This window comes from Trachypithecus francoisi, unplaced genomic scaffold (genome assembly GCF_009764315.1).
Source record: "Trachypithecus francoisi isolate TF-2019V2 unplaced genomic scaffold, Tfra_2.0 Lachesis_group13, whole genome shotgun sequence".
NCBI lineage: Eukaryota > Metazoa > Chordata > Mammalia > Primates > Cercopithecidae > Trachypithecus > Trachypithecus francoisi.
This window is the reverse complement of record NW_022681458.1, coordinates 121,968,177-121,991,314: the sequence shown is the minus strand read 5'-3', so window position 1 is coordinate 121,991,314 and position 23,138 is coordinate 121,968,177. Positions and strand designations below refer to the sequence as shown.

The 23,138-nt window shown below is 43.8% G+C and overlaps 1 protein-coding gene across 21 annotated transcripts in view; it reads left to right on the top strand.

Moving 5' to 3' along the window:
• Positions 1-23,138, top strand: part of CLASP1 (cytoplasmic linker associated protein 1) — a 305,011-nt gene that overhangs the window by 260,111 nt on the left and 21,762 nt on the right. For 12 of the 21 annotated variants that reach the window (XM_033231808.1, XM_033231807.1, XM_033231800.1 and 9 more), the window contains 4 exons: positions 6,912-7,062; positions 15,985-16,213; positions 18,488-18,678; positions 20,491-20,619. In XM_033231808.1, the coding sequence (XP_033087699.1) occupies positions 6,912-7,062; positions 15,985-16,213; positions 18,488-18,678; positions 20,491-20,619 (700 nt within the window). Of the gene's footprint in view, positions 1-6,911; positions 7,063-15,984; positions 16,214-17,812; positions 17,903-18,487; positions 18,679-20,490; positions 20,620-23,138 lie in introns of all 21 variants that reach the window. The other 9 variants (XM_033231811.1, XM_033231795.1, XM_033231791.1 and 6 more) reach the window with 1 other exon arrangement.

Sequence of the window (23,138 nt, the reverse complement as noted above, 5' to 3'; positions counted from 1 at the left end):
GGGAGGATTGCTTGAGCCCAGGACATGGAGGCTTCAGTGAGCTGCACTCTAGCCTGGACAACAGAATGAGACCCTGTCATATTTATTTATTTATATATATACATATATATAAAATATATATGTATATATCTCTCACCAGTGAGGAAGTCATTTTTTTTTTTTTATCAACCCAGTAGTAGTAGAGATGCTGTAGATAATAGGTTAAACTTTTGTAAAACATTCTGTTAGACATCATTTCTGTGTGAAAGAGTAAATTACCTATTACCAACTAATACACAAATACTACTTGGTATTTGGAGAAGAGATCTATGTGCTATAAATATGTGAAGTACATATTTATATTTTACCCAATGTGATTTTATGGTAAATGAAAAACTGAGTTGCAAGGGGCTTCAGAAATCATCTGAAGTCCATTTCCTTTAAGAGAAAAAAGTATATGGTGGTCCTTGCTCTGGTCTGCCATATGTTCTTGGCAAACATGTCATAGAGCAGGATGACTCTGTGTCAATAGCGTATGTGTCCCTAGCAATAGGAAGTCATTTTTAGTGGTCCTCTTGTGAGAGGATCCAGAGTATGGATAGAATCAAAGTGGGCTTAACAGGGAGACCGCACCCCACACTCGGAGGTGGGTGTGTCTGCCCCTCCTTCCCCAAGCAGAGGCCCAGCCAGAGGTGTCACCTGCATCCCTCCTGTGCCCTCACCTCCAACCCAGTGTGTGTGTCTGACCCAGTGCGTGCCTCACATAGAGGCCAGTGTGTCTTTAGGCCTCTGTATGGTAGTGACTTCGCATCTCAATGACTTATTTTCCTTATAAAGCAGAGCCATACCTGTGCTCAGGAAAGACTAGCATGCAGAGGCTCCCGCTGTGATGATGCCAGTGAATGCCAGTGGCAGGCAGGGCTGTTCCGTAGGTGCCCTGGCGCTGATGCCATGGACTCCACCCTGGCCTTCCCCCACATCACCAGCCAGCCCAGCTCCCCACTTTCCCAGGCTTTCCCTCAATCCTTTTGAATTGCAGCAGTTGTTAGAACTCTCCTTCAGGGCCTCTGCAAGCCCGGGCACCCAGTGACATTTGCCAAGGGAAGATGAATACCTGTGTTCCCAGAAGAATTTCAGTTCTCATATTAGGTGATAGGAGCAGAGAGATTTGGTTTTTATGACCTGGTACTCTGAGCTGGCCCGCTGAGACTTAACATACTAGCCCTCATAGTGGTGCTACTCTTGTTTCAGAAGGAAACAGCTTGTGCTGTCTCTGAACACCATCCAACTGGATCACAGCCCCAGAGAATGCACTGCTCCACATTGGAGTTCTGGTCAGAGTAGCACAGTCTCTGAGTCCTCCTTCTGGAGTCCCTCTGGTTCCATTTGAATTGAGGCCCCGTGATTTTTATTTGGTTCTTTCTAAAATAACCGATGAGTTAACTGAAAGTGAACATCCGTATTTTCTTGTGTATTGTGTTATGTCCTTCCCAGTGCATGCAGATACACACACCCCCTCATACTCCCACATACACACAGTCTCTCACATAGACACTCTTGGAATCTCGTGTGATTTTAAGTAGTAAACACATTCCATGGTTGGGAGGGGAAAGAATAAACCAGTCTCATCAAGGACCAAATTGTAAAACAAAATTTGTTCTTTTCTCTGTATGATGAAGTGCTAATTTTGCTCTGACTAACTTTAATAGAACTTTGTCAAGGAAAGAAGAGACTAAGACACTTAGTGTGTAGTGCTTTCCTCCTCCCCTCCCCTTTGCTTTTTGTATTTCTCTCTGATTTTCCTCTTCTGATCACTGCAGTCGGTTATGGGGTTGGAGTGCCGACGGGTTAGCGAAGCACCCACCTCCCTTTTCTCAGCCTAACTCCATCCCCACCGCTCCCTCCCACAAGGCTCTCAGGCGCTCTTACTCTCCCAGGTAACAAGCTACCTGTCAAACTTGTCTGAGGTGTCACAATATTATTGCGTTTCCAAGGTCGTCTCAGGTCTTTGGGAAAGCCTCTAAGCTACCTCCAGTGTGGTCCCTTTCTTGGTGTCACATAGCAGGAGTAGAGCCTTGGTGAGAAGTGTGAGCAGGTGTGTGATCTTTGCCAAATCTCACAAGTATGGTTCCTGCTGTGTCACAGGGACAGATGACCCTTTATAACCTGATGAGATTCATCACCACCCACTATTGTGGGCCTTTCTGTACAGTGCAGTGCTCAGCCCCCAGAAAGAGCTCAGGAAATGCTGTGAGGTCAGCGTGGGCAATAGTGGGAGCAGTTTCCTTAGCATGTGTCTAAAGTGCAGAAGGCATTCCCCTGAGAAGCCAGGAGACCTACTCTTTCCCAAACTACACCTCTCACTCTCAGCCATGCTATTGACTATATATAGCTGATTTCTTTCTTACATACTGTCATATAAGGGTAGTCTGAGCACACACATCCAGAAAGGAATCCCCACGAGGCAGGATAACTGTTATAGCTCGCTAAGGATGCCCTGCCTCTAAGAAGGAGAACTGTCAGTCACCTCATGCACCCCCACAGTTGATGCCGAGTGCAGCATCATGGACACTGGTTATGCAACAATTGTTTATGAGTCTGGAAGACAGGGTGGGTTTCCCTCAGATGCTGACAGATGGTAAATCTGTGGTACAAAGAAGGGTCCACATAGTACTGCAGATGTCTCTTTCAGGGTCTCTTGGGGATGCTTTTTATAAGGTCCGAAGATCGGAGAATCTCTTCCCTAGAAACCTGTTAGAGCACCGGGCAGTCCAGCTGTCATTGTGCTTTGTGAGATGAGTTTCTACCCTCTATGATAGAGGGTGTGATAGGAAAAGGGTTAAAAAAAAAAACAAAAAACAAACAAACAAAACGGTCTGTTACTTTTGAAATGCTTCATAGATAGCTTTTGCACAGATTTGTATTCTGACTTTTGTGGAATACAAATAATCTACATAGTGAAGCCAAAAACAGTAAATGAAACATTTTAACAACACCTTCCTTTTGAAGCTCTTATACCTCTAGAAGTCATTTCTAAAGTGTACAGAGAACCCTGCGATGAATGTTTCTAGATACACAAGGTTAGGGCAAGCAGACGAGGAGACGGCTGCTGTCTTTAATGTTAACAAAGCAGGTCACTCCTTTTTCTTTTTTTTAAGGTTAGCTGTGCCTCCAAGTGTAAGATCAGTTTGTTGACTATCTCCCAGTATGTTGACCCATATGCCCTCATGGGCACTCAGCTTCACTGCCAGCCACACATCAAGGTTATCCCTCCAGAGCACATCCCATTCCTAGGATCATCTTTCACATATGTACACAATAATACATGTTGAGCTAACTCATTAAGAGAGAATGCTTACTAAATACTTACAACTTCTGTTGCCCGTTGGAGGCAGGGATAGTTGACTAGAGACTTTTACATTTAGAAAACCTATCAGTTACATAAAACTAAGAGGGAATCTGTATGCCTGTTTCTTTGCTCTGTGCCAAAATCCTATTGATTCCGTAACAAAGAATGACTATGCTTAATCTATACATTGTACCCTTTTCCTACAAAACGACAAAGAAGGCAGACTTCTCTCTCCAGTTTCTCTCTCTTGGAGACCTGCCCTCCTCCCTCCCCACGACATGAATCCTTCAGCGGGCAAGCCCAGGGCCGCATTCAGCTTCCATGTTGGGTGGCATGGCCTGACGTAAGCCTAACCTTAGGTCAGTGGCTACTGACTGATTAAGGAATTCTCCCTAATTTAAAAAACCCTAAGAGAGCCCTTCTGAAGTCTAACCAGAGTCTTTACAGGTGATCAGGGCCTGACCTCTAACCCGAGGATTATGTCCTGGGGTTGTCTCAGGCTGAAACAAGACAGGCTGTGGGGCAGATGGCAGACTGAGGTTTCCCCAGGTCTCTTCTCAGTCCACTTCTGAGGCCGTACTGCGGCTCCCTCATATACCGCTTGTGAGGACATAATATCTACCCTCCTTGATAATGGCTTTCATGGGAAATTCCTTTTTCCTTTAAGTGAGAACTTAACAGATACTGATTTGGAAAACTACAAATCAAGCCAAAGCATAAAAATAGCAAAGAAAGTAGCATGGTCCATGTCCTCCTAGAGGTAAGCAGTTATGCCTCTCACCTGCAGCTCACTGTTTTAGCTTCATACCAAGGAGATACTTCAAACCTCAGGCTAGTGCGCCTAAAAGAAGACACCTTCAATTGTTCTTGGTTCTGCAAATGGTGCTCCTAAATTGGGAGTTTGAGTTGGTTTATTAATTCAAAGTGAGAAGGAGGAAATTACCTGGCAGAATCCTTTATTTTCTTATTCTAAAAAGAGGCTATCGTAATAGTGAAGTGGTGTGATCGGAAATGAACTATTTTTAGGAAAGTTCAGGTTGAGAATAATGAGATGAACTATCTGAAAGCTGACATTATCTGAAGCGACGTATGGGAGATAATATTGTGACATCCCTTTAAAAACGTGAACGTTCCGCCAGACTTCCTCTTGTCCATCCCATCGTTCTTTCAGTCTTTTGGATTTTTTTCTTTTGCATGGGCTATGCTGTTATTTTTGGTTGTTGTGATTAAAAGTATTTTAAGGCATTTTTTTTTTTTACATCTTGTATATATATTTTTTGTTTGAGTCATAATACTCAGTCTTTATATATAAAAAGTAGTGTACTGGCCAGATGTATAAATGCCTTGTCTGTACATGAGCTAGTATTGTGGTGTCCTCAGAAGGAGGAGGGGAGCCTCTGGCCCCTCGGTCATGCCTTCCTCACATCTAAGGAGTGTTGCCTCTTTGACAGACAGCCTTGTGAACATAGAAGAGGTTGAGATCTTAAATTCTGTTCAGATTTTTTATTCTACCTCCTATCAGTTGAGACACGGAATTTCAACAGCATACCTGTTCAAGGTTCACATTTCTTTTTGTTTGATGCTCAAGTCAATCTTCGAGTTGAAATTTTGTTGTTGTTGTTGTTGTTTGGTTGGTTTTTTTGTGAACACTCCAAATACAATTGGGTTATGTATTTTCTGTCATTCATCAGGAAAAGTGGGTTTTATCTGGGCCATATTTGCAATTCTAGACAAATAGCTCCCATCTTTGAGATTGTGGTCAGCTCTTGGGCTGTAGAACTTACCAGCACCAGCCCTAGAAAACACTTGGATCATTGCAACATCAAGCCATTAGAGATCTGGCCACTCCAAGTGAGAGCTCTCCAAATCTTACCTTGCTCATCTGCCCAAACTTTTTTTTTTTTAAGGCAGAGTACTTAAGGAAGAGTACTTAGTAAATATTCATCATTTTTACATTACAGGAAACTCACTTTGGGAATGTATAGGATTGGTCGTGTAGGAAGGATACTTAGTTTCTTCAGTTACTACTCTCTTGAAGAACAGGAAGATTGCTTTTCTTTAGTCCTTAAACAATGTTGCATGCTTACTTATATACTTTTCTTTAGTCCTTAAACAATGTTGCATGCTTACTTATATACAGCCAAGGATTGTTTGCGTGTGTGTCCCTAGCAATCCTCAGTATAGCTCAGGACTATTTTAAAAATTAAATTAGATGAATTCATCTGATCTTTTCTTGAAACAAGTGACATTTAAACTAAGATTTTTTTTTTTTTAACTTGCCCTTGATTGACTGTTGCTTCATGTTTTGCTTGCTTTATGCTGATATATCCATCCCATGCTTTTACAACTTTTATATTCTCAGGCCGGGCGCGGTGGCTCAAGCCTGTAATCCCAGCACTTTGGGAGGCCGAGACGGGCGGATCACGAGGTCAGGAGATCGAGACCATCCTGGCTAACACGGCGAAACCCCGTCTCTACTAAAAATACAAAAACTAGCCGGGCGAGGTGGCGGGTGCCTGTAGTCCCAGCTACTCGGGAGGCTGAGGCAGGAGAATGGCGTAAACCCGGGAGGCGGAGCTTGCAGTGAGCTGAGATCTGGCCACTGCACTCCAGTCCGGCGACAGAGCGAGACTCCGCCTCAAAAAAAAAAAAAAAAAAAAAAACTTTTATATTCTCAGGATGGTTTTTGTTCTCAGGATTCTCCCTGTTTCAGTGCACTTTCCAGACATCTACAAGGCACTTGTTGACAAACTACAGTGCACCAAAAAGGATTGTTTGGCTTTTTTGCTTCATTTCATGTTTTGCTGTGCCCAATGTCTATAAAGACAGCAGTCAATAACACTTTTCCATGAACAACAAATATTTCTTGCTTTTGTGAGGATTCTTAGATGTCCATCCAGGAATGTGACTTTTTATAAAATCTGCTTTGATTGTAAAACTCCAAATAGAAACATGTAGAAGAGTCAGGCTCCTGGGTAAGATGATGTGTGCGTTAGACTTTCTGGGCCCGTTTGTAGGGTGGATCTGACTTTGAGTCTAGGATTGTTCTGTTTTGTTTTTGTTTTTGTTTTTTTAATAGGGTTTTATTTGTTTTCTGGATTGGATGCCTGGGAGTATAACCTTGTCTTGTGAGGTTATTTACTTTGCTCCTTTGAAATTTGCTTGTAGTACTAGCTTTACTTCCAACTGCCCATTCCTCTTAAGTTTGTACATTTGCGACCAGTAACAACCAAACTCCTTTTTTCCATCTTCAAAATAAGAAAGTTATTTTTGCACTTTCATTATCTCGTGCCTTCAGTCACCAGTGTCACTCTTTGAGTTCCTACATTCTCATGATTACTGTTGTTTCCCACTGGTTTTTATTGAGTGCTGATGTAATGTGTTTGGCAGTTTTAACAAGGAAGATGTGTAATTGTCCAGTGGTGGTCCTCTAACAAAAGATGCCTCCTTTTCATTCCAAATCACCCGATAAACGAAACTATAAATATGTCTTATTCTTTAAATTATGGGAAGTAACTTATGCCTACATCTCAGTTCTATGTATATACCTCAATTTAAGAAATAAAATATTTTTTATCTTTAGCATGCTGGACTATGATACAGAGAACCTGAACTCTGAAGAAATCTATAGTTCTCTACGTGGAGTTACAGAAGCCATTGAAAAGTTTAGTTTTCGAAGCCAAGAAGATCTGAATGAGCCCATTAAACGAGATGGCAAAAAGGAATGTGATATTGTAAGTATCCCTAGGCTAAAAGAGAACTCTGTATCAGTTCAATGACACGTAATGAGACTTCTGAACACTAAACCTCATGATTACTGAGCTTCATCATTATTTTTTTCCTGTAGTTAAAATAATGTTTTCCTTTTAGTTTTAGTTGGCATATAATAATTGTACACATTTATGAGCTACGAAGTGATATTTTGATACATGTGTAGAATGTATAATAATCAAGGTAATTAGTACATCCATCACCTCATTTATCATTTCTTTATGTTGGGAACATTGAAAAATTCTCTCTTCTAGTGTTTTGGAAGTACACAATAAACTGTTGTTAACTGTATTTACCCTACAGTACTATACAACAGCAGTCCCCAACCTTTTTGGCACCAGGAACTGGTTTTGTGGGAGATAATTTTTCCAGACTGGGCCACATGATGGGAGGATGGTTTGGGGATGATTCAAGCACATTACATTTATTGTGTACTTTATTTCTGTTATTACTATAATAGATAATGAAATAATTATATAACTCATTGTGATGTAGAATCAGTGGGAGCCCTGAGCTTGTTTTCCTGCAACTAGATGGCCCTATCTGGGGGTGTTGGGCGATAGTGACAGATCATCAAGCATTTTACTCTCATAAGGAGCACACAGTCTAGATCCCTCGCATGCACAGTTCACAATAGAGTTGACGCTCCTATGAGAATTTAATGCTGCCACTGATCTGACAGGAGGCAGAGCTCAAGCAGTAATGTGAGTGATGTGGGGTGGCTGTAAATAAGATGAAGCGTCACTCATTTGCCCACTGCTCACCTGCTGTGCTGCGCAGTTCCTAACAGGCCGCAGACCAATACCAGTCTAGGGCATGGGGGCTAGGGACTCCTGCTATAGAGAATTAGAACTTATTCCTCTTACCTAGCTGTAGTTTTGTAGCTATTAACCAGCCTCTTTTCCTCCCCCACCCCGACCTTTCGCAGCCTCTAGTAACCACAGTTCTACTCTCTACTTCTATTAGCTCAACTCTTACTAGTTCCCATAAATGAGTGAGAATATATGATTTTGGTCTTAATGTACCTGACTTTTTTCACTTAACATAATGTCCTCCAGTTCATGCATGTTGCTGTGAATGATAGGCTTTCATTTCTTTTTATGGCTGAATAGTATTCCATTGTGTATATATGTCATATTTTCTTTATGCATTCATTTGTTGAGGGACACTTAGGTTGATTCCGTATCTTGGCTGTTGTGAATAGTGCTATAACAAACATGAGGGTGTAGGCTTCTCTTTGATATGCTGATTTCCTTTTCTTCAGATAAATTCGCAGTAGTGGAATTGTTGGTTGTACGGTAGTTCCATTTTTCGGTTTTTGAAAAACCACTGTTCTGTTTTCTATAATGGCTGTACTAATACACATTCTCACCAATGGTATATAAGAACTTCATTTTCTCCACATCCTCACCTTTGTTATTTTTTGTCTTTTTGATAATAACCATAAAATAGTGATAAGAGGCCCAAGGTAATTAATTTTACAAAATTTCAATTTCAAAAGAGTAGCCCTCAGCTATCTTTTCCAGGAATGTTTAGTGCCTTTTTTCTCAGTTTACTTTTGTTTATTCTGGACATAGTTTTGTTTCATGATGTAATAAAAATAGTGAGCCTGGACCAGACACCACCATGGCTTTCTGAGAGCTCCAGTCTCATGGGAGAAGCAGACAGATAAGCACAAGATCCTGGTGCAGTGAGTATGGCCACTGCTTAGCATCCAGGAGACCTGTGGCTAGTTGTGGTACCTAGGGAGGATGTTGTATTAGTCAGTTCTCACACTGCTATAAAGAACTACCAGAGGCCAGGTGCGGTGGCTCACACCTGTAATCCCAGCACTTTGGGAGGCTGAGGCAGGCAGATCACAAGGTCAGGAGATTGAGGCCATCCTGGCCAACATGGTGAAACCCCGTCTCTACTAAAAATATAAAAATTAGCTGGGCTTGGTGGCGCACACCTGTAGTCCCAGCTACTCAGGAGGCTGAGGCAGGAGAATCACTTGAACCCGGGAGGCGAAGGTTGCAGTGAGCCGAGATCACGCCACTGCACTCCAGCCTGGCAACAGAGTGGACTCCATCTCAAAAAAAAGAAAACTACCAGAAACTAAGTAATTTATAAAGAAAAGAGGTTTAATTGACTCACAGTTCTACAGGTTATACAGGAGTTGTGGCTGGGAATGCCCCCAGAAACTTACACTCATGGTATAAGGGGAAGCAAGCATGTCTTCACATGGTGACAGGAGAGAGAGTGTGAAGAGAGAAGTGCTGTACAGTTTTAAACAATCAGATCTCGTGAGAACTCACTATCATAAGAACAGCAAGGGGGAAGTCCACCCCCATGATCCAGTTACCTCACAACAGCTCCCTCCCCCAACACTGGAAATTACAGTTTGACATGAGATATGGGTGGGGACACAGAGCCAAACCATATCATTCTACCCCGGCCCCTCCCAGATCTCATGACCTCACGTTTCAAAACACAATCATGCCTTCCCAACAGTCTTCCAAAGTCTTAACTCATTCCCCCATTAACTCAAAAGGCCAAGTCCAAAGTCTAATCTGAGACAAAGCAAGTGCCTTCCAACTATGAACCTGTAAAATAAAAAACAAGTTAGTGACTTCCAAGATACAATGGAGCTACAGGCATTAGGTAAATGCTTCCATTCCAAAAGGGAGAAATTGGCCAAAACAAAGGGACTACAGGCCCCATGCAAGTCTGAAACCCAGGAGGGCAGTCATTAAATCTTAAAGCTCCATAATAATCTCCTTTGACTACATGTCTCACATCCAGGTCACACTGATGCAAGGGGTAGGCTCCCAAGGCCTTGGGCAGCTCCACCCTTGTGGCTCTGCAAGGTACAGCTCCTACAACTGCTTTCATGGGCTGATGTTGAGAGCTGTTGGTGGATCTACCATTCTGCGATCTGGAGAACTGTGGCCCTCTTCTCACTGCTCCACTAGGCAGTGTCCCAGTGGGGACTCTCTGTGGGGGGCTCCAACCCCACATTTCTCCTCTGCACTCCCCTAGTAGAGGTTCTCCATGAGGGTTCTGCTCCTGCAGTAGACATTTGCCTGGACATCCAGGCATTTCCCTACATTTTCTAAAATCTAGGTGGAGGCTCCCAAACCTCATTTCTTACCTTCTGCATACCCAGAGGCCCAACACCACATGGAAGCCACCAAGGCTTGGGGTTTACACCCTCTGAAACAACAGCCCAACCTGTACTTTGGCCCCTTTCAGCCATAGCTGGAGCTGGAGCATCTGGGATGCAGAGCACCATGTACCAAGGCTGCACAAAGCAGCAGGGCCCTGGGCCTGGCCCACAAAACCATTATTCCCTCTTAGGGCTCCAGGTCTGTGATGGGAGGGGCTGCCATGAAGGTCTCTGAAATGCCCTGAGATGTTTACTCCATTGTCTTGGCTATTCACATTTGGCTTTTAATTACTTATGCAAATTTCTGCAGCCTTGAATTCTTTCCCAAAAATGGGTTTTTCTTTTCTGCTGCCTGGTTGGGCTGCAAATTTTCCAAACTTCTACCCTCTGCTTCCTTTTTAAATATAGGTTCTAGTTTCAGGTCATTTTTTTGTTTGTGCAAATGAGCAGAGGCTTTTAGAAGCAGCCAGGCCACATCTTGAACACTTTGCTGCTTAGAAATTTCTTCCACCAGATACCCTAAATCATCTCTCTCAACTTCAAAGTTCCACAAATCTCTAGAGCAGGGGCACAGTGCTGCCAGTCTCTTTGCCTAAAGCATATCAAGAGTGACCTTTACTCCAGTTCGTTATCTTCATCTGAGACCACCTCAGCCTGGACTTCACTATCCATATCACTATTAGCATTTTGGTCACAACCATTCAACAAGTCTCTAGGAAGTTTCAAACTTTTCTTTCATTTTCCATTCTTCTTCTGATCCCTCCAAATTGTTTCAACCTCTACCCATTACCCAGTTCCAAAGGTGCTTCCACATTTTCAGGCATCTTTATTGTAATACCCCATTTCTGGTACCAATTTTATATATTAGTTAGTTCTTACACTGCTATAAAGAACTACCTAAGACTGGGTAATTTATAAAGAAAAGAGGTTTAATTAACTCACAGTTCTACAGACTATACTGGAGGCATGGCTGGGGAGGCGTCAGGAAACTTACAGTCATCGCAGAAAGGCAAAGGGGAAGCAAGTATGTCTTCACATGGTGGCAGGAGAGAAAGAGCGAAGGAGGAAGTGCTACACACTTCTAAACAGCGAGGTCTTATGAGAGTTCACTCACTATCATGAGAACAGCAAGGGGGAATTCCGCCCCCATGATCCAATTACCTCCCACCAGGTTCCTCATCGAATATTGGAAATTGCAATTTGACATCAGATTTGTGTGGGAACACAGAGCCAAACTATATCAGATGTGCAAAAGAGAGGATGTCACCTCTGAACTGAAGCCTGGAGGTCCAGAGGAGTTTGTCAGGTCGAGTAGGAGGGTTGTCGTCAGAGGAGGGCCTGTTTGAAGACTAAGACATGGCCGTGGGCATGGTGTGATTTCCTGTTTGAAGTGGATGAAGTGGAGAAGACTGGGCATGAGGAGTGGTTGGGAAGATTCAGAGCAGAGTTGCAGAGGCCAGCTCAGGAAGGATGTGCTCACTGGGGTATTCCCAACCAATGCTTTGACTTTACCCTGGTGATACTAGAGTCATTGAAGGATCTTTAAGCAGCGAAGTGGCACAGTCATACTTACATTTTAGACAGGCTACTGTTAACTTTGGAATGGAGAATAATTCAGGAGGAAGTGGGGTTGAATAGGGCATGAGCAGAAACAAGAATCAGAAGTCTTCTGGGGCTATTGAGCAAATGCTAGTGCAATTCAGTGAAATATTACTCTAGAAGGAGATGCTCTTTTTGAAATACAATGAATGCTCTTTTGAATACATGCAAATTGCAGGAATTGTGGAATATCTAAGCAAATATATCCATCAGGACTTTGGATATACCAGTCTGTTTCAGCCAGTGATTTAGGCTGAAGTTCGATATTTGAGAGATACTGATTAGTTGCTTGAAGATAACTAAAGAAAAGTGAGTAAGTGAAATCACCAGGTAAAGGATAAGGACAGAATCCTAAGGAGCATCAACACTAAGGGAAGGACAGAAGCTAGAGCTGACAGGAGGGAGACCAGGAGAGGGTGGTGGCATAGAAGATAAGGGAGACTATTTCAGGAAGGACATTCTAGCCAAAGGGGCCATGCTGCAAAGAGATAACAGGTCACATATGAAATGAAAGGGCTCCATTGGATTATTTGTTTATTATCCACGTTAAATGTTCTGTTTTAACCTAAAAGATATAAAATACACATTTACTTGCCAGTGTTTTGATGTAAAGTTAAGACCTTTCCTTTGAGAATGGGCTCACTGGACTTCCATGTTTTTTCTTCTTAAATAAACTTTACACATAGTTACAGTCTGCAATATCCAAATTTAGTTTCTTCCAGGAGTACATTGGATCTTGTGAGCATAGTTGAGTGCAGGGTTGAGAATGGAAACCAGATCACAGTGGATGAAGAAGTTGAGGAACAAACTGGAGGGAAATGAGGATCAAAGGGCATTTCAGATGGGAAAGATCTCTCCCAGCAGAGCCAGTGGAGAGAAGCACCTTGCCTACACAGTGGAGGGGAGCAGATGATTGGGTGCGGATCCTTCGGGATGTGGGGACATGAGGTTAGGGCCCAGGTAGAATGTCTGGTCTTAGCTAGGGAGGGGGGCAGCTTTAGGGGCTTGAAGCAGGAAGTAGAGCGTCTTTCCACGGCTGGTTTCCCAGGGCAGTGGAAGGAGGCCTGCTTTGAAGCGGGGGACTTGTTGTGAGGAGTGTGAGGAATGGGGGAATCTGACTAGGGAAACAGAACTCCTACCAAGAACAGTAGAAAAGATGGATGCGTGAGGGGTTACTTTTTCCAGTTATGGTGGCTCACGCCTGCAATCCCAGCACTTTGGGAGGCCAAGGCAGGTGGATCACCTGAGGTCAGGAGTTCAAGACCATCCTGACCAACATGGTGAAACCCCATCTCTACTAAATACAAAAAATTAGCCAGACGTGGTAGCACATGCCTGTAATCCCAGCTCCTTGGGAGGCTGAGGCAAGGCACTGCTTGAACCTAGAAAGCAGAGGTTGCAGTGAGCCAAGATTGCACCATTTGCACTCCAGCCTGAGCAACAAGAGCAAAACTCTGTCTCAAAAAAAAAAAGAAAGAAAGAAAATCGAAGAATAAAGGAGCTTCAGAATTCACTTAGCCACCACTTACCATATTTTTAGCTAAATCATTGAGGTGGGTATAAAACTGTGTTAAATGTGAAAGACTCCGGAGCCAGTACATCTCCTCTTAAGCCTAACAAGGAAACCCAATCTAGGGAGACAAGCCATAGGATGAATGTCAGATGCAGTAGGAGGGTGGTGCACACAGCAAAAATGAAGACATTCAACATAGGGAGAAAGCCCATCCTTATGGTCAATTACAGAAATACAGCAGACTTATATCAAGGTTCCCTTCTGCTTTGCTTTAATAGAAATTACAACATTTAATACTAGAAGGAGTATAAGGATCTAGTGTAATGTTGGTGCCATGGGAAATTGATACAATGTTTTGGCACTCAGCAAAATTACATTTAGCAAAAGTGATTTGCATATTCTTTACCCAGTATAGTTAGTCTACACTAAAGAAAGAACTCTACAGAAGAAAAAAATATATATGTCATTTCCTTAAGGTAGCTTATTTCAGCATTAGCTACAGTAGCAAAAATATTAAAGGGGAACATCTGAGTAAATCTTTTTTAAAAGCCAAGTAGAGGTAGTGGTGTGATTAAACATGGTGGTTACAAAAACTTCATCCACACGGGAAATGCTTGCACTGTAAGGAAAAGAAAACAGAAGGCAGAGTGCACACAGGATTCCTGCTGCGCAAAGCCTGCATGGAGACATACACTGAGGTAGTAAGGTTTTGTTGTTAACAATGATTAGAATTGGTTGAGCTTTATTTTTAAAATGTCTGAAGTTTTTAAAACCCTTCTCTTTTTTTGTTGTTTTTTTTAAACCTCCTGTTCAATGACTTACCTTTTTCTTTGATAAATAATTTTTTATTATAATAGTAGTATTTTTAGAAGACTTATAAAAAGAAACAATTAAAACCATCCATGAATTTTCTTCCACCCAGAGAAAACCTCTGTTAAGATTTGATTTATACCTTTTTAGTCTTAATTTGTTTCTATCTATGCATATATTATGAATTCTTTTTACATCTTAATATAAAATTTTGTTTGTGGGTGTTAAAAACCAAACGCACCCAAACACCTCCACTAGATTCACGTCCAAAAGAATTGAAAGCAGGGACCTGAATAGATATTTGTGCACCATTGTGTCGTAGCGGCATTATTCACAAGAGCCAAAAGGCGGAAGCAACCCAAGTGCCCATCAGCAGATGAGCAGATAAACAGAACGTGGTATATACACACAGTGGGATGTGCTCAGCAATTCCACTTACCTGGGGTACCTAGCATAGGGAACTTCCGAGAGACAAATAAGATAAAGGTTACCAGGGGTTGTAGGGGGAGGGAGAGGGATGAGGATGCATAGTTTTTGTTGGGGATGATGAGAAAGTTTTGGGTATACATAGTGGTGATGGTTACACATCATAAATGTATTTAATGACACTGAATTATATACTTAGGAATGATTAAAATGATATGTTACATCTACTTTTCCACAACCAGGAAAAAGTATAAATGCATTAGCAGAAGTTGAGAGAAATGTATCCTGTCATCAGCACAAGTAAAAATTTTGCCATAGGTGTCACCAACGTGTTCTGGCTGCCTGGAATGTTTCCACCGTTGTTGGATAGTCAGATGTCTGGCACAAGTAAAAATTTTGCCATAGGTGTCACCAACGTGTTCTGGCTGCCTGGAATGTTTCCACCGTTGTTGGATAGTCAGATGTCTGGCACAAGTAAAAATTTTGCCATAGGTGTCACCAATGTGTTCTGGCTGCCTGGAATGTTTCCACCGTTGTTGGATAGTCAGATGTCTGGGATGAGGAAAACAGTCTGGCCCCGTTGCCAGCACCAGCCCACACCTTCTGGGCTACACTGCCACCTGCAAAGTGGCTAGACCAGTGGTGTGCCCCATATGAGAGGACCCTAAGAGTAAAAGTGATTTGCTCTTGTCAATACCATGGCAAGGGGCCAGTCAGAGGGCCAGCGGTTGAATTTGTTGAAGACAACGTTCAGAATATACTAGCAAAGAAAAACAAAATTCAGAAGATACTAAAGACCTGTTCTTTGACCCAGCATAACAACTCTGAGTCAGAAATATCTAAAAGAAGGATGATACGCCTAGGAGGTGCTGAGTTCTCTGTCATAGGAGATTGTGACGCGTTGAGGCCCAGCACTAGGCAGGAATACATAGAGTGCAAGGAATTAATTTGGGGATGACGACACCCATTAGACTTAATGATGGCGGTTGGAAGAGCTTCTCTCTGTGGATGTGGGCAGGGCCGCAGTGAGAATCCCCCATTGCTGATCTGGTCCTTGAGAGCAGGGGTGTGAGTGGACAGCCTTTCCTTCTCAAGGAAAGGCTTCTGAGCCTTTCATCCCTCAGGAAACGCCTTGGTAAAGTGAATCACCAAATTACAAAGTAAAGGAGATTTGAAGTGTAAAGACTAGATGCAAATGCAGGCATATTGTTCCTTTTATGGTAGTTTATGGATTTGGTATTTTTACACTGCAATACTAATAGCTGTCCTTTTGTCACTGGCCATACGTATTTCAAGTGAAAATCTCTGGCCCTCTTAATATTTCTGAGCATTCAAAGGATATGTCCATTACAAGTCCCGGAAGGGAACTGACAGTGTGCTGTGCTCCAGGTGTCCCGTGATGGGGGTGCTGCCTCCCCTGCCACCAGCGAGGTAGAAGGAGGCCGGACAGCTCTGGATAACAAGACCTCGCTACTCAACACCCAGCCTCCGCGCGCCTTCCCGGGACCGCGGGCACGAGACTACAACCCATACCCCTATTCAGATGCCATCAACACCTACGACAAGACTGCCCTGAAAGAGGCTGTGTTCGATGACGACATGGAGCAGCTTCGAGATGGTTGGTGTCTCTTTGCTTAAGTGTCCCCACCCAGAAGTGCTTGCCTTGTGCTCCCTCCTGTCTGGCCAGTACCAGGCCCACTGGTCAGATGTAAATGGAGACTGTGGGTCTGTTCTTTCTGCTTAGTCATTTGTTCAGGCACTACTTACTGAATCCCTACTGTGTGCTTAGGCACGGGGAACACGACAGTGAACAGAAGCACAAGTGACAGGGCAGTGAGGAAATAAACAGTCACACATGATATGAAGTAGCCAGTGCCACAGCTGAGCGTGAGGGAAGGCCAACTCTACCATCAGGGAGGCTCTGCTGCAGAACCCAGGGCCCAGGCAAGCCAGGGGCATAGGAACAAACAGGATGGGCGAGCACGGACTCAGCCTTTGTGAAGGCCTTGGGCCTGCGCTTCCCAGCTCCCTGAGCTGTGGAGTGAGATCCTGAAGCACCACTCCGAGGCTTCCCTCTCCTCTCACACCTGCTTTGTAACCAGGTCTTCCTGGAGCTGTGTTGACCTCCGTGCTGCATTTGGGAGGCAGGGGTTTGACATACACTGACCACTTGCATTACCGTGTGTGGTGCTAAGCTAAGTGTGGGGTCAAAAAGATTTGCCCAAAATGTAACGTAAGCATATAACATGGGAAGTAGGGAGCAGAGGCAGAGCTAGTCTGGTTTCTTTCTGGCTCCTGTGTTAAGAAACCAGTGTCCATTATTGAATAAACTAGTGAGTGATGCGTATGTATTTGTACGACAGTATTTTTATCTGAAACTTATTTATTTTTTCATCTCTCATGTTACGTGATTTGGTTTATTTCAATTTGATAGTGCTTTTTAAAAATTACGGTTTTGAAGCCTATTTCTCAGGCTTGAATGAGTAATTAGAACCTACATTAGAATTCTAAATAGTTAAAATTCACTAAGGGCCTACTGTGTGTCATGAAGTGTATGGGTTGCCGGGGACCGAGGCACAGGAGACACAGCCCCCGGCCTCAGAGAGCTCACAGTCTGTCAGGGAAGTAGACTGATAGTGGTCACACTAGTACCAGAGAAGGCCTGTGCTGGAGGCAGATGCCAGATCCAGTGGGGGCCCAAAGAAAAGAAAGCTGATCCTCTTGCAGGGATCAGATAGTAGGGGAATGCTAAGATAGAAGAGAAGTTCTCTGTTTGAAAGCAGAAGTGGCTGTAGGGATGAAAAGCCGAATCTTGGCTATTAATTGCTTATAGGCTGGTGGGTAGCATCTCAGACTCTGCCCACACATCTGCTCACTGGGCAGTGAGCGAATGGGGTATAGTGTTTGTAAGGACTGGCACTTCCTGGGAGAAGTGGACTATTTGTTTTCATTGCTTATAGAATTGTTTATCCTTTATAGATCTCGATTAAGGTAGAAATTACAATGTTGGTTATTCACCAGCTGTTTACTAAAAGGCTGAAAGAAAAGGAGAAAAAGGTAGGAAGGCAGGAGGAAATGACAGAGTTCTTTACCATTTCAGACTTCCTTGTGTGTTTGCTACCCAATCTGAGAAGCTAAAGAAGTATGCAAATACACGTTTAAGTAGTTCCTAATAACTTGTCTGATTTGTTTGTTTTTTCATCCTCTCTATTTAAAGTTGAATATTCAGAGTTGAGGTTTCTTAAAAGAACATGGAGGAGAAAGGATGTGCCTTTCTGCCGTAGAAACCGTGTTCACAGCCCTGCAGGTAACTATGTTGAGTCTCTTGGGCCAGTTTTTAGTCTCCACATAGATAGTCCACCAGTAGTCCAAACACCTTGATTGGTATTTGTTCACCATGCTGGTTCCTAAGCTATAGACATTTGAGAAGGGAATGGATGATAATCAGATGTGATGGTGAGGAGGCCTTGAGGAAAATGTGCATATGGGAGTGGATTTGACCCTGGTAAAAGGCTGTCCAGTGGTGGGGCTGACTCAGGACCATGGCAGTGGGAGAGAGTTTCGGAAAATTAGAGGGTTGAAAAGGCACTTTGGCGGATGCAGGCATTTCTCCTCTCTGTCTGAAGTAGAAGGGAAAAGATAGCAAGGAAGGGTGAAGACGTTGACTGTTGGTACTGGACAGCTGGTCTCGCACCTCTGCTTTCACAGTGAACTTGGTGAGAAGGTTGGTGGCCGGACAGTGAAGCAGAGTGGAGGGTGGGAAGGGAACCATGAAGGAGGCGTCGCCTCTGGGAGATGAGGCAGGAAGGGAAGGATCACTGGGCACCACTGAGGAAGCCCCGGTGCCGGGCATTTCCTCACAAGGTGACGTATGTGTGGTGTGTTTCACCAGTGCCCATCGACCATTCTGACCTGGTGGCTGACCTTCTGAAAGAGCTGTCCAACCATAACGAGCGAGTGGAGGAACGGAAGGGAGCCCTGCTGGAGCTGCTCAAGATCACACGGGAAGACAGCCTTGGTGTCTGGGAGGAGCACTTCAAGACCATTCTGCTCCTGCTGCTGGAGACCCTTGGAGACAAAGACGTGAGATGCTGGTTTGGCCTTTCCTTGCCCCTTTCCATGTAATGGGGTCACGATGTCCTTTTCTTGCTGGGCTTGGCTTCAGCTTTACTTTCTGGGTTGTGCTTACTGTTTACATCAAAACATTTATTTGTTCATTTTTCACATATTTTCTGAGCACGTTTAGTAAGGTCATGTTTTTATCAGCAACAAGCTGCTTCTTGGCTTACGTGCATGGTCTGCAACTGGGTTTATAGTAGTTAAGGGAACCTCATTCCTGCATCTAGTTGCTTTAACACAGAATTTCTTAAAACTTCATTAGCATGGAATGTGGTCTTTTAGGATGCACTTTTTCACTTGTGAGTCTCATTTTTGTTTCATATGTAATTGAGAAATAAAAAGGTCCATTTTAAAAGACCTAATTAAATGCTACATTCCATGAAATTCCATCTTGGTTCCCCCCTACATGTTAAGAGTTCCAATAACTTTAATCAGTCAAGTGGCAGGTTCCAGAAGCATGATTCTGATTTTTGTATTATTAATTTTAAAATAAAAAAGCTTCATTATGCTGGGACATTTGAATGTGACAAACTAGGCATTTGTGACATGCCTGGTCTGTGATCTGCACATTGTACATAGAGAACTCTTAAAAGGGGGAGTAATCTGGTCAAAGTCCTGCCTTCTCCCACCTGTGGAGCTGGTCCCTTGTATGGAAACAGGAATAGATGCTGGGAATTACCAGAATTAAATCTCTACAAGAAAAACTTTCTCCATCCACATTGGCTTTGTGTAGGCCAGCAGAAATGAGAAGAGAGTGCTGTGGTGAGGGGCTGGAGGAGGGGGATGGGAGGATTGCCAGGAGGTGACAGGCCATGCCCAGGGCCAGCTAGAGGGGACTTGCATGGCAACCGAGTGGCAGGGAGGCTTACTGCGTGCCATGCTGTGGAGACTCAGATAGCTTTCTGATGCTTCGGATTAATGGTTTGGTTTAGGGATAAGTAAAGATAGAAGAATGGTAATAAGTAATCTGTTTCACTTTTTAAAAAAAAAAAACTTTTAAAAAATACTTTTTAAAAAAGACAAAGTATTGGCTCATGAGGCAGTTATGCCTTGTTGGCTGTGTTGGGAGACAAAGTGATGTCATGTAGAAGACAGGTAAAATGGTGTATTAGTGTGTGAATTGTACAGATGAGTGACAAAGAATCAGGATGTACTTTCTGGCTCTGTTTGGTGTAAACTCCATTCTCTTTTATTGAGATTAGGAGTCTATTTGGAATGGCTTTCCTCCAGATACATAACTCTGGCCTTAACCAACTTGAGGCCTCTACACACCCAGTGATCTCATCACATGGAAGGTCAGGAATAATGACAGGCCTTCCACTGTCCTTAGGTGGAGTTCAGTCTTACAGGCTGTGTTGATGAAACATCCAGGTGCTTTGTACACATTCTTTCATACATTTTACAGAAGCATAATTTGTAGGCTGAAGCCTCAGGAAATCTGGAAATCCCCAGAAAACTGATAATGAACTTAGGTGTATCATCCTCATTTGGTCTTGAGTGCATGGCTTGTTCAGGAAGCTTTTTTCAGTGCCTGTCAGGCGCTGGGTCCTGGGAATGTCACCCTAAGGCACAGTGCCTGCCTTCATGGAGCTGATGTCTAGAGAGCCAGTGTCAAGTAAAGCCGATTTCAAGTAAACCATGTGATCTGTGTAGAGGGTTCTGCAAGGTTCCGGGGAACCCAGAACTGGGTGCTTGGCCTTGCCGAACCTGCTGACTGCTGCGTGTGAAAGTGCGGTGTGGTGTTTGCTGATGTCTTCCTTTCCCCTTATACTCCAGCATTCAATTCGAGCACTGGCGTTGAGAGTTTTGAGGGAAATTCTGAGAAATCAACCAGCAAGATTTAAAAACTACGCCGAGCTGACGATTATGAAGACTCTGGAAGCCCACAAAGACTCCCATAAGGAGGTGAGTCATTTACGTGGCCAGGGGTGCTGAACAGGCGGGTCATGGGGAGCAGCTGGGATGTGGAGATAGAGGAATCAGAATCAGCCCACAGCTTAAGAGCCCCTTCCTTGGATCTCGGCCATGTAGTAATACGGAGTGGAGTCCCCATTGCTGTCGTCCTTGTTGAGCAGGGGCGCAGTTCCAGGGCCCGTGCCATTTGTTCAGTTCCCAGCTCCTCCTCGCTGTTTCTAACAGGCCTGCCCTGTCCCTGAGATGTGTTCCATGCCTGGGCTTCCGGCTGCCTTTGTGGAAGGGAAGGGTCTGCGGCTGCTTTCTGGCATTTAGCCTCTAGTAGTCTGGTGTGGGAGGTGGAGACCAGCTTTGGAATCACAGACATGCAAGTCCCAGAACCAATGCCTCCTTGCTCCAAATATGTGGGCCAGTCATTTCACCTTCTGAGCCTCCGTTTCCTTGTGTATAAAATAGGAATGGATATTTCCACAGAATTTTTCATGAGAATTAAATGAGATGGCCAGGGTTGGTTCCCGCCCAGCTCCTGCCAACAGCGGGTAGCACGCTGCTGTGCTGACCTTCCTCCCTGCCGGCCGTTCAGTGTGCTTCTCTCTGCAGGATGAGGCTGAGTGGAGGCAGCCCCGCTGTGCCTCTTCCACTCACTGTTGAGTATTTAAAATGCTAGCAGGCCATCTCTGCAGCTTCTGGCATTGGGACCTCAGCTGCCTGGTAGAGAGCGGCAGAACATGTCTCTGTGTCCTGCACACATGCCTCACCCCTATGCCTCACCAGGCTTTCAAGTAGCTAGAAGCCTACAGAGAATGGGGAGGTGGCTGGAGCTGTCCTGATACAAATGATTCAGTGACACCCTTCAGTAAAATGAACTGTGGGAAACAAAACCATATATTGGAACTTCAGAAAACAGCCTGCCAGATAATGGGTTTGACCCCAAAGTGAGACATAACTACTTGCCCGGTTTGATCTCTTGGCTCATGTGTGACTGTCATGGGAGCACGCTCATGGATTAAGGGAATTGTAATTAACACAATTCTTCCATCTACATAGAGAGACCCTAGATCGTAGTTCTGTTTGGCATTTGTGTGGCTGCTTGAGCAGTGACTGATGTGACCTCTTCAAATCTCCACCACAATTGTAGCTCAGCAAGGGTGAGGGTCTTGTCCTCAGACTGGGCCTCTCTCCACCTGCTAGTCCTAGAAAACAGCACACAGTACACAGGGGATGGATGTGTTTTCAGACTAATAACTGGGTTTCCAAAATCTGGCTTGGTTGCCTGATGGCGATAATCACTCACATTTGAACAAAGCACTTTTCATTTATAATAACTCATTTAAAAAACGTGAAGACCAGGTGAGCTGGTACGATCAATATAGTGATTCCCAGGTGAGGAGGGAAGGTCCTAGAGAGTATAGGGGTCCAATCTTTTGGCTTCCCTGGGCTGCATTGGAAGAATTGTCTTAGGCCACACATAAAATGCACTAATGATAGACGATGAGCCTAAAAAAAAAAAAATCACAAAACATTTTCATAATGTTTTAAGAAAGTTTTTGAATTTGTGTTGGGCTGCATTCAAAGCCATCCTGGGCCACGGGTTGGACAAGCTTGTCCTAGAGGAACTGTATGCACAGCAGTTACTGGCAGAACTGAGATATAGCTAGGTTTTGTGTCTCCTTTAAGGGGCAGCTGGCATTTGCTAACTTTTTTAAACCATAATTGCTTCACCTTCATGAGAATACATGATCAAAAAATGAAATTAAAATGTTCTTTTTGTTTTGCTTTGTTTTTGAGACAGGGTCTTGCTCTGTCACCCAGGCTGGAGTGCAGTGGTACAACCTGTGCTCACTGTAACCTCCACCTCCCAGGCTGAAGCAGTCCTCCTCCCTAAGCCCCCCGAGTAGCTGAGACTACAGGCATGAGCTACCACACCCGGCCTGATGTTCTTTTACATAGAGATGATATCAGTTGTTTTCATGGGGCAGTACATACTTAGACTTGGGCATTTAAATGAAACGCCAGGCTGTCCATGGTGTCTTGGCACGTACTTACTGACTCTCCAGTTGGAAGATATCTATCTAAAGTGAGTCCTAAGAAGTATAAGTTAACAACATTAAGTAATTGATTTGTTATTTGCTGTTTTCTTGAAAGATCTTTTGTTTTTTCTGCAAAATTAGAAATTTAGGAGAGAAAATTCTCAGGTATGAGGCCCTTTAAATTGCCCAAGGGAAAAGAGCAGAATATATGTCCTGCTTCACATGAACTTAGCAGCACTCAGGTTCAGGGGCCTCCGTGCTGCTGTTACTGACTTGTGGTACAGCCGGTGGAGGAGGTGTGTTGGGAACGGTGCCTGCACTGGCAGGCCTTCCTGCTTTGCATAGTTTGACTCACCTTGACTCACTGCCCTTGGAGTTTCCTTATAAAACTTGACTCTGTCACTTTGCCAGGAGCCACTATAATAACTCAAGAACCTGTATATTTAGGTTTGGGGTTGGGTTTTCCTTTTTCGTTCCTTT